Genomic DNA, 17,064 nt, shown 5'->3' with positions numbered 1-17,064 from the left:
ATATATATATATATAGTACGCTTCTTCGATTTCGCCCCATGGCGAATGCTGACATTTGCTCTGTTAACTCTCGCTTCGTACTTCATCGATTTCACCTCATTTTCGCCTCTTTCGTTGACTTCGCTTGCTTCGTCGTGCTTCGTCGATGAAGGGGACCGCGCCTCGAGTTCGTCTGCTTCGTCATGCTTCATCCTTCATCGACTTCGCCTGCTTCGTCGTGCTGTCCTTGTCGTGCTTCCTTCGTCTGCTCGTTGAAGGATGATTTCCGTCCGGCAAGTGAGCAAAACGTCACAGTGTCTTGTGCGTACGGGAAGGATCCGGATAGCTCCGAGCAGCAAAGAAGGTGTTAGCACACACAAGAGCTCCGGTGAGGTAGAGTCACAACTCAAACCCAGTAGCTACTCGCTATTCGACTCTCAGCTCTATGGCTTCTTTTCCTCCTCAACCACCGGCTGCTTCAGTTTTAAACCTTGGGATTTGGGAAGGCTTCTTATGTCAATATAGTTGGCTTTGTGGGATCAATGGATTAGGTTTTCCCTCAGGTTTATCACAAATCATTTGAAGGCCAGGGGGACCGTAATCTCATGAAGAAGACGAGTAGAAAGAGTGACAAACTAGCTCTAACTTTCTCTAATGTTGAAGTATCCAACCTGATTGATAAGTGCAAATTTACCCGCATTGGGAAAATCCAATTGTGACATCTTAAAATGGAAATCATACGAAAGGTTGTTGAAGATCTCAAACTATTGGGACACTGGAAGGTTGGTCTCATTGATGAGAGACATGTGATGATACCATTATCCTAAGTAGAGGAATATGCCAAAATATTTTTCAAGAAGTATATGACAATTGATGAGAAATATATGAAATTGCTCGAGGGGTTTCCTGAATTTGATCCTAGCTAAGAACCCCCTATAGTTCCAATTTTGTTTAAACTAGCTGGCCTAAAATTGCACTACTTCACATCACCAAACCCTTTATTCTATTGGAACTGCATTAGGGAGACCTATGAAATTGGACATACCTACATTCAACCTATCTAGGCATTCGGTGCAAGGATTCTTGTTGAAAGGGATATCACCTTCCATAATGTGGAAGAAATTTGGCTTGGTACTGCACACAATGGGTATTGGTAGCTCATTATCGCAGAACAAAGACCCTATTGCTGTAATCACTGTAAACTGATTGGGCACAGACCTGCCAAATGTTTTAGGCTTCATCCACATTTGAAATCCAACCTTCTCGTGTCTTTGGATTCTGTGGTTCTTAATAACATCACCCAAGTAGAGGAAAACATAGTAGAAATTGAAGATCTTCAAGAAATGTTAAATGAAAATTTGTCTCATCAGGCTATTCCTCATCAACCAGTTCTGCAGATACTTCCCACTGCTGTTGAGACAGTTCTTCCTCAGATCATAAATACTATTAATTTGGTTGTAGCAGATGCTAGCCGATGTGTTTTGGAACCACCTATCACGAGAGAAGAGGGTAATTAAGCCCTGGTGGAGCGCCATGATGAAGATGTGTTGCAGGCTGAGACTGCTCAACAATTTACAGATTAACATACCCCCCAGGGTAAGCTCGCCATCCAAGATCCACAAATAGATCAGACGGGACAAACATTGGCAGATAAATGACAAGTTTACAAATCTTGGAAGAAGAAAAAAAGAATACTAGAACTCAGGAATTTTTAGGATGACCGTTTTATAGTTTTAGGTAGAAACCCACATAAATCATAAAATTTATATGTGACATTAAAATTTATGATAATACTCTTTATATATGTACATACATAATGTACATATATGTATGTACGTACATGCAGATATATATATATAGTTATATAGTTATATTAAAATTTATGATAATACTCTTTAAAAATCATAAAATTTATATGTGACATTAAAATTTATGATAATACTCTTTATATATGTACATACATAATGTACATATATGTATGTACGTACATGCAGATATATATATATAGTTATATAGTTATATTAAAATTTATGATAATACTCTTTAAAAATCATAAAATTTATATGTGACATTAAAATTTATGATAATACTCTTTATATATGTACATACATAATGTACATATATGTATGTACGTACATGCATATATATATATATAGTTATATAGTTATGTAGAGAGAGAGAGAGATCAAATATCGTCTCGCTCGATGTCTCTGCTAGGGTTTACTCCCGTTGCGTCTTCATGGCAACCCGAATAGCCCTTGTTATTCGTCGCGCTTCGTCTGCTCGACTCCATCTGCTTCGGCTTCGCCTCCCTCGGCTTCGCGACTCCGTCTGTTGCGTCGTTTCCGCGTCGTTTCTGCGTCTTACTTCGTCGTGCCTTGACGAAATCGCAGCCTTCGTCGTCTGCGGCGTCTTCTTCGTCAAGGCCGATAGACTGCTCCGCCACATCGACCTTTTTAACTGCTCGCGTTGTTCGTAGGCGGCAGTTTTGCTCGCCTATTTCCAGCGGCTCCCCTAGCTGCTTTGGAGATGGCATCCACGATTCGCTCCTATGCCACTGGACTTACCGACGACATTTCTATTCCTACTCGTGCTTCTCTTTCAGATTCAGAGTCTGGTTTTCATATTGGCAAGTCCTGCAATGTTCCTCAATTTTTCATGACGCTCTTAAAGGTTGTGGCGATCACACCTTCATAAAAAATTAGGTAAAAAAATAAGAACTCTGCTATTATTCTCATAGAGGTTGAAACGAGTACTATCGCATCCTCCTGGTGCTTTGCTCTCGTGGGGAAATTTTTGTATGGTCACCCAAAACTGGAGATCATTCGGAAAGATTTTGAGACTATGAAACTATTGGGCAGTTGGAATATTGGTTTATTTGACGGTCGGCACATACTGATTCAGTTGTCTCATGATGTCGATTACACTCGCATATTTTCTCGGAAAGTTATCAAGATCGATAATCGTTATATGAAAATTCTGAAGTGGACTGTTGATTTCGACCCAAAAGCGGAGTCTGTTATCATTCCAGTATGGATTAAATTCTCGGGGTTAAAATTACATCTGTTCAACTTGAAAATTCTCTGCTACTTAGCAACTGCTTACGGTAAGCCTCTCAGGGTTGATAGTCCTACGCTTGCTGTCACCAGACCCTCTGTGGCTTGTCTGTTAGTTGAGAGGGATATCACTCAACCAGCTCCGGATGAGGTGTGGATTCGAACCACTCACAACGGGTATTAACAACATGTTGAAATCGAATCACACCCTCCTTATTGCTCTCATTGTAGTATGTTTGGCCACAACTCTACTATTTGCTATCGTTTGCATCCTCATCTAAGGCCGAATATCGCTAAAGAACAACCACTTATTATTCCTGTTGGGAAGATGCAACCCGATCCTCTTCCCAACACCGCAATTCCTGAAGAAGAACATACTAAAGCTACATAAGGCCGAATATCGCTAAAGAACAACCACTTATTATTCCTGTTGGGAAGATGCAACCCGATCCTCTTCCCAACACCGCAATTCCTGAAGAAGAACATACTAAAGCTACATATCCAGTTGTGCTTATACCACCCACTGTTATTGAAGAAGACTCACAAACATGTCAAGAAACGCGGAGGGCTCTTTTGATCCAATAACAGATCAGCCGGCAGCCGGTACAACGCCGGTACAACATGTAGTTGCTTCTAATATTCAACAATCTGCACATCTCCAACACACTTTAGAACAAGATCAGGTGAGCCAATCCTCGGAAGATGAATGACAGGTCTATTCCATGAGGAAGAAAAAGAATGGAGGCCGACTCCAGCTCGGGAACATTTTGGATGATACATTGGTTACTACTGGCAATGACAATCATCTTACCAACTTATTAGCTTGCTCCTTCCCTAGAACCAGAGGCAGAGACAAAACCAAATTGGGTTGCTCCCTAGCCACCCGATATTGGTATTTCAATATTTTTAAACTTTTTCTTTATGTCTCTCATGTACTTTTCTGTATTTTCTAGTTTTGGAACCATTTGTGATTTTGGTGTTGGATGCCATGTTTGGGCCCTCCAACACATTGTATCTGTATATTTCTTTTTGGTTAATATATTAGTTTTTTTGGGCTTTATATATATATTTATATATATATATATATATTTCTAAATGCAGTTACATAAACTATAAAATAACTGCCAAAATATCACCGTTAAAATCTTAGAAATTTATTGTATGTGCCTCTTAAAAGTTTAAATGGAGAACAAAAAAATTATCAGGCTTTGTTTCAGAGGACATAGGCAACATGTCGGAAAATCTATTGAAAATTAACGCATATTACCAGAAATTCTAGGTTTTTCTGGTGAATAATATTTGAGGTAGATTTAGAAAATTTTTATGAGAAACTCACAATTATTTTTGGTACATCCTCTAGCTTAACTGTATACATTTTGGTTGTTTGGACTTCCTTGTACACGGTTTTTTATTAGCATCATAAATTGGGCCAAAAATTGAAGGCGAGAAAGATAAATGGAATCTGTGTGAAATTTTCTCTTTCTTCTTACGTAGTTTTTCATCATTTGATCATAGCTATATTCTAATCTAAACATGTACTTAAACATACTATTTGTGACGAGCATAACCCCAACTGAAACTACCTCAGCGCACTTGTTTTTTTTTTCCTTTTTTTCATTTGCTTAAAAATTTTTATATAATTTGTTTTGTATTCTTTTTGTGCGCCTTATCTTTTTTCTGTTCAAAATGAGTCAATTGCATGTTTCATTTTACTGCTAGTATATTATTTATAGTCTGTTAATTCTTTTATCTTTTTTTCTTTCCAACTAACATTGGATATTATATTTGATATAATGTTTTTCACTTGAAAGATTCTTATTTGTGATGCTATGTTTTCACTGAAATGAATCTCTTGTATTGTGAATAAAATTGATTTTGTTCGCTTCAGGTACAGTATCCTGATTTGGAGCAGAGGATGAAGATAGATTTTACAACTATGGCTATCCTTTCTAAGTTGGTTTCAATGGTATGTGAGTTTTGCTGTTTTAATCTTCTCCTTCCATGTATGTGAAAAGAAGTTTTGGAAAACCAAATATTTTCCTATTTCTGTTGGATTACATCAGTGATCGGCTTTAAGCCCATATCTTTTTGCTTTAATTATGGATGGTCTTACTAGACATTTACAGGAGGATGTACCTTGGTGTATGTTTTTTGCTGATGATATCCTTCTCGTGGATAAGACGAGAGAAAAAACCCAGGAAGAAACCTTAAATTATGGAGGTCTACCTTAGAGTCTAAAGGCCTTCATTTGAGTAGAACAAAAACTAAATACATGGAATGTAATTTTAGTAGTAATAATTCTAGTGACAGAAGTGTAACTTTGGGTGATCAAAATTATAAAAAGGTGTGAACGATTTAGATATCTCGGGTCTGTTGTTCAAAGCGATGGTGATATATATGGAGATGTTAATAGTAGAATTCAAGTTGGTTGGTTGAAGTGGAGGAATGCTTCGGGCCTTTTGTGTGATAGAAAAGTACCTCTTAGACTGAAAGGAAAATTTTTTAAGCTGGTGGTGAGACCTGCAATGCTCTATGGCGCTGAATGTTGTCTTTAAAGAGAAGCATAATACTAAATTAAGTGTTGCCGAGATGAGAATGATTAGGTGGATGAGTGGTTTTACACTTGGGACAAAATGCGAAATGAATATATACGTGATGGGGTTGGTGTAGGGGTTGGTGTAGCTGTTGGTGTAGCTGCAGTGACGGACAAAATTAGAGAGAGTCGTCTTAGATGGTTTGGTCACATTAAACGTCGACCATCTGATGATTCGATTTGGAGAGTTTATGTTTTAGATTCGACTTATGTTAAGAGGCAGAGGTAGACCTAAGAAGACTTGGGCTTATTGCATAAAAAAATGATCTTAATTTATTAGAACTAAATAAAAATATGACACTAAATAGGACGCAATGGAGAAAAATGATTCATGTAGCAAACCCTACGCAGTGGGATTACGGCCTTGTTGTTGTTGTTGTTGTTGTCGTCGTCTTTTGGACAAGTTTGGATTAAATCTTCATTGGTTGGTGTAATAATCGTTTTAAAAAATTAATAATAATAATAAAATAATTTACGAATTTGAGTGTTATTTGGAGGAGAAATGTTGCTTGGGGGAAAATATACGAGCTCTTATCCTCTCATTTTCTTTTCAAACCGAACGAAAGAGAGAGGGCAAACTAGTCAAAGATGATGACGAAGAAGCTGAAGAAGAAAGGATAAGCGACAACCAAGTAGTGGGGTCGCGTGTGCAACCTTAGTCGAGGTTGAGCGACTCGTCTACGGGAGAAAGGAGAAGTTGTGGTCAAGCGTCTCATGACAAGGAGGAGGAGGCAAAGAACTTCTTTGCCTTTAACGAAGTGTGCAAGTGCTTGCAGGAGAAGGTTCGATTTTGCTTGTTCAAAGGAGAAAAGAAGCGAGGTCGAGCGACTTTGATGTTGTGCTCACATGCAGAGGAAGAGGACGAAGAATGCAAATTTGGCTTGCTGTGCGGGTTGATGTCAAGCCCCACTCGAAGGAAGAATAGGGAAGTAGCGACTAAGGGGTGAGACGCAGAGCCGAAGCTCAACATGCGGTTGAAGGATTATTAAGGTAAGAGTAGGTTTCATTTTTTTTAATTAATAAATTTAATATATATATTTGTGTATTAAGATTTTAATAGTATGTTAAATAATTTAAAATTAAGAATGACAAATATGTCTTATTTTTGAGCGAGGGTGAAGATAAAGATAAGATTTATATCTCTTTTAATTTACTTATATTAGTATTTTAATTTAGTGCAATTATGTTGATATTAATTATTATGAGTCAAAATTAGTAATTTGAATTGGGAAGAGTAATTGAGTTTTGATTTGAAAAATTTTTTACCTTGCTAGAAGAAGTGAGGAAATTTTATAATTCTTCTTTTATGTCTTAAATTTAGATGCTATGTAAATATCTAAATTGATGTATATTGTGAAAATATTTTAGGATGTTGATTTCTTGAAAATAAATTGGTAAAAGTCTAACAAAAACGTGAAGTGAAGGATTATGCTATAAAAGTGGCATCCGAAAGAGTGATGTGAGTAATTATATTTCTAAATTTTAGTAATTTTTCATTATTTTTAAATGTATATTAGATTTGATTTATGCTACATTTCAGTGAGATTAAATTATATTAATTTCTTCATTTTCATTGCCATGACATGCATCTTAAAACTTTTGTAAAAATAGTTGCATTATTTTTCTAAGAAGAGGTCACCATATTATAGTTTTTTCTAAGAATGTCACCTTACTATATGACATGTAAATTCTAGTATAGGTGCATAATTCAGTTTATTTTATGACCTATAATTTAATAAGGGTGCAATTTTTTTTAGTAGATAAATATAAAGTATCTCATAAGAGAAGAATGTATGATTTGAATAATGAAATTACTTATAAATGGATGCTTGCATTGTGCATGCTAAAAGGAGTTCGCCCCTTTATGTTACAGAAAAAGGGACACTAGTATACTCGCACACGTAGATGTTTGTTTACCACCCCAGACAATTTTGATGTTTATATTGTTAACCGCCACACCGATTGGAGAATGTGTCAGGAGAGAGTAGACACCTTTCTACTTCAGAGAATTGTTTGAATTAGATCACTAACCGCTATGAAGACAGGATAATATCGGTCAGGGGTGTGTTAAATTATTTTTTACGCTGCTCCTGAGACAAATGTGAATGTTAATAGTATAAAATAAGAGTAAAATTAAAATTAAATCTTTTAAGAATAAAATTAAGGTAAATTTATACAGTTTTAGAATTCTCATTGAGTAGATATTATGGACATGTACATTTGATTATTATATAATCTTATATATATTTAAGACCAGCATATATATTGCTTTATTTTTTTTGGGTTACTATAGTTTAGAGGTATGATTGTTCCTTGTTTATCTTTAGATAATTCATTCTATTGTTTTAACATTTTTCTTGTTTTAAATTTTTAAATAAGATGAATAGGAGAAGAGAGGAGAGAACAACTAGAAAGGTAAAACTTTTAGTTGTTAATTAAATTACTTTCTTTAGTGACATTTTCGTAAATATTTGAATATTAAACTGTTAGTGAAAGAAATAAAAAAAACAAAGAATTTATTTTCATCGTCTGACATTTGTTCTTGTCATGGTTAATTTCAAGCCTCTGACTGGGTTTTGACAAAAGTGATATTAGAGAAAAGAGTTTAGATTAAACAACATGATTCTTATTGAATGAGTCATTATGAGGATTGAATTAAGTTATAAATAATAAAAAATAAAATTCTAATCGAGTCTAATTAAATTATTTTGTTATTATTTTAGAGTTATGGATGATCAGGACGACATGGTTGATAATGTAGAAATTGATATACCCAGAATGTTATGGTTAATGCTGATGTTTTTGTTGAGATGATGACTACAGTGACTTAGATGATTAGTAACTCTCAGCCTCAGATCGATAACAGCGGATGAGCACCAATGGATAAGTATTTGAAGCTTTTTCAGGACATGATACCACTCTTGTTTTATTAAGCAACAGGGCCAGTAGAAGTTGAAAACTGGTTGTGAAGAGTGGACAAGAGTGTAGATTGATTGTCATGTCCACCAGCGAAGAAAGTTACTCTTGTCACATCTGCCTTTGAGAGAATAGTTGATAGATGATGGCAAGGTCATTTACGGGAGAAAGTTTGTGGTTGATCTTGCCCTTGGTACAATGTGTTGCATTCATGAAAACTTTCAGATTGTTTGTATCATTGTCAGCCAGGAGACATGTAATATAAATTTATTAGGTTGGTGCAGGAAGATCTATCAGTTATGCAATACGAAGTGGATTTTATCATGCTGTCGAGATATGCATCACAACTCGTTCTAAATGCAGAGGAGAAACGCTACAAATTTTTTCTGGATTGAAGGAATTAATCAGACAACTACTAGTGCCACTTGGAATTGAAACTATTCAGTGTTAGTGTAGAGAACAAGGTGGATGGAAATTAATTTTCAGCATACTCATAAGCTTAAGGACATACATTAAAGGAAGAGTTTGGAAGTAAGTTTCACCCATTGTTTAGTCTGGAGAGTCTAATGGGAAGCAAATAAAGTTTTACACTGGTGGAGTTATTACCCAGATTTCTAGTAGCACTATAGAATCTTGTGTTAAGTGAGGGAAGAAATTTTTTGGTGAATGTTTATTTTGTTTGAAGGTGTATTATTTATGCAGGTTACCTGGACATCAGATAAGAAACTATCCTAATTCTATTCAGAGGTCCATATTAGATCTAACTCATGGAGAGATTCGGTTTAGAGCAATTTTCAGGAGGGATCTACTTTTAATTGTAGCCAGCAGAGGATAACAAAGGCTTATTCTTTGACTCATAAGGAGAAACTAGGCACAATATTTGACCAAGGGTCTTTTCTTTAACTCATCAGAAACCTGAAGAACTTGATGCCATTGATACGGATGCATGGAGTTTGTGGGTGATTTGTAATTTGGGTTTTATGTTATCATGTTATTTGAATTTCATGTTAGTTGTCTAGTGTTATTATTTTTATGTGCTTTGATTTCACGTGAGTATTATTTTAGTTATGTTGTTTTCATTCGGATTTTTGTGGAGTGTTTAATTGAATAATCTTATCACAGTTTTTGGATTTATCACTTGTTTTAGTTATCACTTAACAAGAAACATACTTCTGTTATCGTTTTATGTTTCATCTACATAATTATTAGTTGTTGTGAAGTTCATGAGCTTCGAAGAAGAAATTTGATGATGGGACATTGTAATGAATGTATGGTTAATAATAATAATAATTAAAATAAAAAAAATTACCTAATAAATGCGTCAGATGGTTGTATCACTTCGAACCAACCCTCTCGATAGTTCTTTATTGAAAACTAATGTCCCCCATTTGAATAGAATGTTAGTGACGAGCGAGCAAGAGAAGAAGGGAGTGAGGTCGAGAGCGTATGAATAAACATAAAAAGAAGCACAAGAAGAAAGGGAAAGCGACAAAAACCCCCATTTAAATTTCACACAAATGACGAAGCCATGGAAAAGAGTCGTGTGATTCTCTTGCCTGAGCGTCGACATTGTGCGATAATTATGCTAAGGAAGATAGAAGGCACTAGCTTAGTGCATGAAGGAGGCGAATCGATTGAGCCTTGTAGTGGGGGTCGATCCTGTTGAACACTAGATGAGCGACTCTGTTGCGGGTGTTGCGAGAGTTTTTGAGATGTGGAATGAGTATGTCGGGTATGAGCTTCATACGGGAGGAGAGGAGTTCAAACATAAGGAAAGCGGATTAGCTGCTTTAATGTTGTGCCCGCATACAAAGGAAGAGCAGGAAGAAGGGAGCCAAGCCTTCGTGTGGAAAGTAGCTCTTGTTCGTGCTTCATCGTGAGGTCGAGGGAATTATTAAGGTAAGGCTAGGTTTTATATATATATATTAAATAATGAATTTAATATATTAGTTTTTATTATTTTAACTAATGAATTTGATATATGCTTATGTATTAAGATATTAATAATATGCTAATTATTCATAAATTATCGGCATAAAGATTGAGGCTGGATCTAGTCGAATTGTCAAGGGAAAGAGGAGCCTTATGTGGACGGAAGCAAACCAAGCCTATTCAGGAAGTACTTGAAGAAAGGAGATATAGTTTGGAGTTCGAGTGGATCACTTTGAAAGATAAAATATAAAATAATTGTAATTTAATTTTGATTTAATGTTATTAAGATATTATAACATCATTTAAGTTTGAAGAATATTTGAACTTATAAGATCTGAAGATAGAGAGTCATTGAGAAGAACGAGCTAGGTTAAGGTGAGTAATTATATTTTTAAATTTCAGTAATTTTTATTATTTCTAAATATATGTTTGATTTCATTAATGCTTCATTTCAGTGGAATTTAGTTTATAGAAATTTCTTCATATTGCTAGATAGGAGAATATGCATGTTAAATTGTTCAATGAAATTAAATCACATGATTCTTCATATCATTAGTCATGAAGTATACATGCTAAATACTTTTGTCCCAATACTTACATAATAGTATGGTTATGAAGATATCAGATTAGTACTTGATTCTTATATTCTAATAGAGATGTATATGTTAGCTTATTTCATGATCAAATGTTTATTAAATTACTATTTGATCTTTAGAATTATATAAGAGTTGCATTAATTTTAGTAAATAAATACATGTCGTCTCATATGAAAGTAATATATGCCTTGAAGAATGAAATGAAAATATTGTATACATGGATGTTTGTATGTGCATGCATGACGAGTTCACTCCCCGTACATATAGGGGATGCTATTGTACCTGTGCGCGTAGATTTTTTCCTACCATCCCAAATAATTATGAGGTTTAGATCACCAGCCGCTGTGCTGAAAGGAGAATATCAGTTAGGGGTTAGCAGACACATTTCCATCTTAGACAATCATGCAAATTAGATCATGAACCGTTATGCCGATGAGATATTATTGGTTATGGGTGTGTTTGGTTATGTTTTGACAATGTTCGTAAGACGTACGTAAATATTAAAAGTATAAAGTAAAACTTAAGATTAAATCTTACAAAGTATAGTTAAATTAAATGCATATAAAAGTTTTATATTATCGTCATTGACTAAATATCATTGACACGTATATTAGATTATTGTAAGATCTCGTATAGTAATATATGAAAGACCAATATACATATTGTTTTCCTTTTTTATTACTGTAGTTTAAAGGTGTAATCGCTCGTTAGTTATCCTTAAATAACTCATTACGTTGTTTTTTTAATTTTTTTTGGCTTTAAATTTTTAAATAAAATGAGTAAAAGATGAGCTAATATATACAGGAGGATAATCATAATTAGAACGGTAAAACTTTTATTTGTTAATTAAATTACTTCTTTTAGTGACACTTTTATGACGATTTGAATATTGAACTATTAGTGATAAAAATAAAAAACGAAAAATTTATTTACACCTTTCGATCGTCTGTTTCTGTTTTTGATTATTTCCCAGTCTTGGGTCAGGTCGTGCAAGTGACCCGAGTATTCAAAGTTGTAGAGAGACTTGAGTGTGATGTAATTTTTACATTTCTCCTCATTTCTTTATAATAGATTTCTTAGTGTGGTGCGACTCCATGATTTTTTTCTGTTCTCTGGTTTTTTCATGTTAAATCTGATGTTTGTATGTTTTCTTCTACTTTTTAACTTTGTGTGATTTTGTTCTTAGTTTTTCTTCAGATCTCTCGAATCGGAGTTCCACATTTCCATGTATATTTTTTCCCCAACAGTAGGGTGCTTACTCACCTCTATTTGATAGTCTCTCGTTGCACATCAATTAGTGATCTAAATTTCATAATTATTTGAGGTGGTAGGAAAACATCTTCGTGTATTGGTACATTAACATCCTCTGTCAGTACCATGAGGGAGTGAACTCATTTCTTTTCTTGCACATGCAAACATTGATTTATATATATTATTTTTCAGTTCATTCAACTAAGCATACATTATTCTCTTATGAGATGCTTTGTGTTTATTTACTAATGAATAATCTAATATATGGAATCTAAAGACCATGTAATAGTCTACTAGACTCTAAAGATCATGTAATGATCCAATATATGGAATCTAAATGTTATGCAATAATCTAATAACTTTATAAAAAAATTACCATACAATTATTTAACATGCATATTTTTCTAATAATATAAAAAATATGTTGTAATTTGAATCATACTAAAATAAAGTCTACATGAAATTAGGAATACATCAAGAAATTAGAAATATTACTAAAATTTATAAATATAATTACTCACCTCGAGGTTTTCACCTTTTTTTTTACTCCTTAAGTTATAACCTTTTCAATTGAAAACCTATAATATAGAAAAAATTGATATTAACAATTTCTCACATTATTTAATTATACTTCAGTTACTTAGAGTTCAATTTCTAATTTTTTTCCTTCTAATTAAGATTTCAATCCTTAAATTTTAAGTTTAATTTTTGTATTTAATACTGATATTAAATAACATTAATTTAATTAGATTGCAATTGAAAATAAAACAATAATCTTTCTTCATTTTTTTCACTTTTTTTTTGCATAATCAACAATCTAAATCTTTCTTGTCCTTTAATTCCTATTGTTGTCAAATTAAAATTACTAATATCAATTCTTAGAATTTAATATAACTATATTACTTTTAACCAGTGAAATAAAATAAATTGTATAATTAAAAATATAAACCCTTACCTTGATTAACCTCATCATTTTTCCAACTAATATTGCTTCCTCATCTAATTTCCTGCAATGATTAAATACTAACCCATATTAATACTTAATATAATTTAATTAACACAAAAGAAATTTAAATTAAGGTCTCTTTTAGGGCAGCTTATTTGGTGTGGTGCGTTTTGAAAATGTTGGTTGAGGCGTTTGGTTACTTGTAACTTCGCCTAATAATCTACGTTAGAATGCTATCGCGGGTTTGAGCCCGCAGCCCGGGTTTCTTCGCGTTAAGTATTATCCCACCGCCCCCAAACTCTGTGGCTCCTTCTCTCACTTCTTTTCTGCTCTAGGTTATCTCTCTCTCTTGGATCGGTGACTAGACGCTGTTTTCGATTGCCTCATTGTTTGCAAGTGGTTGTTCTGGTGACCCTTACGTACTTCTTCCTCTCCTCTCTTTTTTTCCGCTTGATGTAGTGGTTCTGTGCACTTTATGCTCTGTGCGGTGAGTTTTCTATTCTCCTTTCCCCTGTCCCTTCTCTTCAGCTCGATTTGGTGGTTGTGCGCATGAGGGCTTTGTGCAGTAATCCCTATTCTACCTGTCCCCTCTATTCCGATAATCTTTGTCTTATCTATTCGGTGGCTTTATGATTATGCAAATGCTACTGTGCAATGGTTCTCGGTTTGGTTGTTGGTTTCCTCTCATTGATTTCTCTGTTTGCTTGGTTTGTTGGTTTTCGGTTTGGTATGCTCGGTTGATGATTTTGATGCTTCATGTTGCATTCATGATGGATTTGGATTATGATTTTGAAGCTTTGTACTTTGCGATTTCAGTTGGGCTTTGGTTTGTTCGGTTTGTGGATTTGCTACGTTGGTTTTGGTTTGATTGGTAATAGTTACATACCTCACCCCATAGGATGATTTCTGTTTGCTTTACCAAGTATGGTTTTGATATTTGAGTTTGAATTTGAGAAATGAATACAGGTTAGTGTTGGATTTTGGAATAACAACGTTTCGGCTGTTGTGTATTTTATGAATATGGATTGAGATTTTATCAATACTTTTGATATTTGAGTTAGAATTTGGGAATTAGATGATAAATGGTGGTGGATTTGTTAACAACAATGTGTCAGGTGTGGTGTATGTTTTGTTTTGGGTGCTTAATTTGTTACTAGCAATGTTTCGGGTGCCCTGTATGTGGTATTCTTAAATACGAAAAATATGGAATGGGGCTTTATATTTACCTTCGATGTTTATGTGAGAGTTTGGGAAATGGTTGAAATAGGGTCCTTGATTTGTTGTTAGCAATGTTTTGGGTGCCCTGTATATTGTATCCTAAAAATGAAAAATATGGAATGAGACTTTATCTTTACCTTTGATGTTTGATTGTGACTTTGAGAAATGACTGAAAGAGGGTGCTTGATTTGTTGTTAGTAATGTTTTAGGTGACCTTGTATGTGTTATCCTAAAAATTAAAAATATTGAGTGGGGCTTTATCTTTACCTTCAATTTTTGAGTGAGAGTTTGAGAAATGGTTGTATTGGTATCCTAAAAATGAAAAATATGGAATAGACCTTTATCTTTACCTTTGATGTTTGGTGGTGGTGTATGCTGTTTTGGGTGTGGAGATGATGTTGTGGAGGTGGTGGTTGGCGTGTAGTCATGTTTATATTAGAGGATGTGTTGGTGGTGGTGGTGTGGAGGTGATGGTTGGTGTGTGGTTGTGCTTGTGTTAGAAGATGTGTTGGCGGATGTGGAGGTGGTGGTATTATTGAGGTAGTGGTTGATGTGTGATTGTGTTTGTGTTAGAGGATGTGTTGGTGGATGTGTTGAGGTGATAGTGTTGTGGTTCGTGTGTGGTTGTTTTTGTGTGGAGATGGTGGTGGTGTAATGGCTGTGTTGGTGTCTTGATGTGTTGGATTGTGGAAGTGTTTGTTTGTGAAGGTGGTGGTAGTGGTGATATGCATGTGGTGTTGTAGTGTGGTGTGGAGGGACATTGGTGATGATATCGTGATATTTTTATTTTTTTTGATTTGCGATATTGTAGCATTCTTATTTATGTTAATTAGTTTTTTTCATGCTAATAATACAATGACAAAGGAAAAAGATGTCGGTTCTTCTGCAATGTGGGATAAAAAGACAAAATTAATATTTTGCGTTCTTTGCCTCAACGAGGTAGAACTGGGGAATAGACTAACAATCTATTTCAACACTACTGACAAAATATTATTAGAAAATTAAAAAAAAGTACAGGAAGGGAGTATGATAGGATGTAATTAAAAAACAAGTGGGATCAACTAAAGAAAATATCGAAAATCTGAAAAGTATTGAAGCGAAGATCAACGATCTTGGGTTCGGATCCGGTAAAACGAATGATTGATGCTTATGAGGAGTGGTGGATAGAGAGACTGGCGGTGAGTATTTTTGAAATGTCCCATATTTTTGTCAATTTCTTATTTGTTTTTAAATCCAACAATATGTTATATGAAGTTGTTGGTGTCTGCTGAAAAAAAAAATACAGTGCAATCAATCTTGAGTTGGAGATGGAGGTGTTGTGATAACGAATAACAATGCATGCGGCCCCAATGAGTCAGGGTTTGGTGACATCCCCGAAAATTTGGGAGCTGACCAAACAAGTGATCCCATTCAAGGCCCCAGCCTGGACCTCTATGAAGTTGAGTTCACTAGTCAGTCAAGGCGCCCTCTGGTTGAAGAAAAAAAGAGAGAGGGGGTTGTTTTCCTTAGAAGTTAGATCTCACTGTTGGTAGCTTCATGCACCAATGACCCCAACCTATCACAAGCAACTTCTGTCCAACAGGTTATGCAAATTCTGAATGCAAGTTTAGAAATTTTCGAGGGAATACCGCTGTATTCATTCACTGTGAAGTTACTTGAAAATTCAAACTGGAGAATTTTTCTTAGTGATGCCCGTTGACCTATGCTATTTTTTTTAGCAGTGATATTTGAGGGACACCTTTTTTTCAATTAGATTGTTAGAGGACATTTCTATTTGTTTATCGTTTTTCGTGATGCTTTGGATATTTGTGTTACTTTGGACATGCTACTTTATTTGAGATTTTTTCATTCCTCGTTATGTTTTCTATTTACTTCTGTAATATTATTTGTTTTTGTTAGTTTGTTCGTAACCTTATATGATTGTAGTGAAATCATTGATGCTTATGTGTTAGTCATTTCGATAACAAAATACATGGATACAATTAGAGGAATGCGCATAATGGGAGTTGCATCTGCCGTAAGTTTAACGTACAAATACTATAACTCATACATAGAGCACTCCTCTTGCATGACATCCTCATATGCCGGCGACAAATGGGTTAGGGAGTTGCTTGCGGACCATCCAACGAGATTTAACAATATGTTCCGCATGACACAGACAATATTCACCAATCTGTTGGAGGAACCATACAAAAATCATAGGCTTCATGACTCATCTAGAACGACTTCGCAAGAAGTGTTGACAATAACTCTTTACGTATTATCGCATAATGAATAAATGCAAGGAGTTATGGAGCGATTTTGACATTCTTCTGAAATGATTTGCAGTTACTTCTCAGTATTGCACTTGTCGTTTTTCTTCATAATTCACAAAACTAACAATTCTACATTTGAACGGACCCCCATAGAGATTTCCTAGGATGCGCGGTATATTACATACTTTAAGGTAATTTCTTATATTTATTACATTAAATTTTCATATAAATATCGTAGTTATGTAACTAGGGCTGTCAATTTGGCTCATTGTTCGCGAACAGCTCGTGTTCGGCTCCCTCGGTAAACCCAACGAACCCCACA

General features: G+C 34.8%; 1 protein-coding gene across 3 annotated transcripts in view; it reads left to right on the top strand.

The window, feature by feature from the left end:
- LOC110028501 (uncharacterized aarF domain-containing protein kinase 1) overlaps positions 1-17,064 on the top strand; it is a 114,144-nt gene that overhangs the window by 50,493 nt on the left and 46,587 nt on the right. For all 3 annotated transcript variants that reach the window (XM_020730371.1, XM_020730370.1, XM_020730372.1), the window contains exon 6: positions 4,924-5,001. In XM_020730371.1, coding sequence (XP_020586030.1) covers positions 4,924-5,001 — 78 coding nt within the window. The remainder of the gene's footprint in view (positions 1-4,923; positions 5,002-17,064) is intronic.

The sequence above is a fragment of the Phalaenopsis equestris genome, unplaced genomic scaffold (genome assembly GCF_001263595.1).
Source record: "Phalaenopsis equestris unplaced genomic scaffold, ASM126359v1 Scaffold000513, whole genome shotgun sequence".
NCBI lineage: Eukaryota > Viridiplantae > Streptophyta > Magnoliopsida > Asparagales > Orchidaceae > Phalaenopsis > Phalaenopsis equestris.
This window is presented reverse-complemented; position numbering and strand designations above follow the sequence as displayed.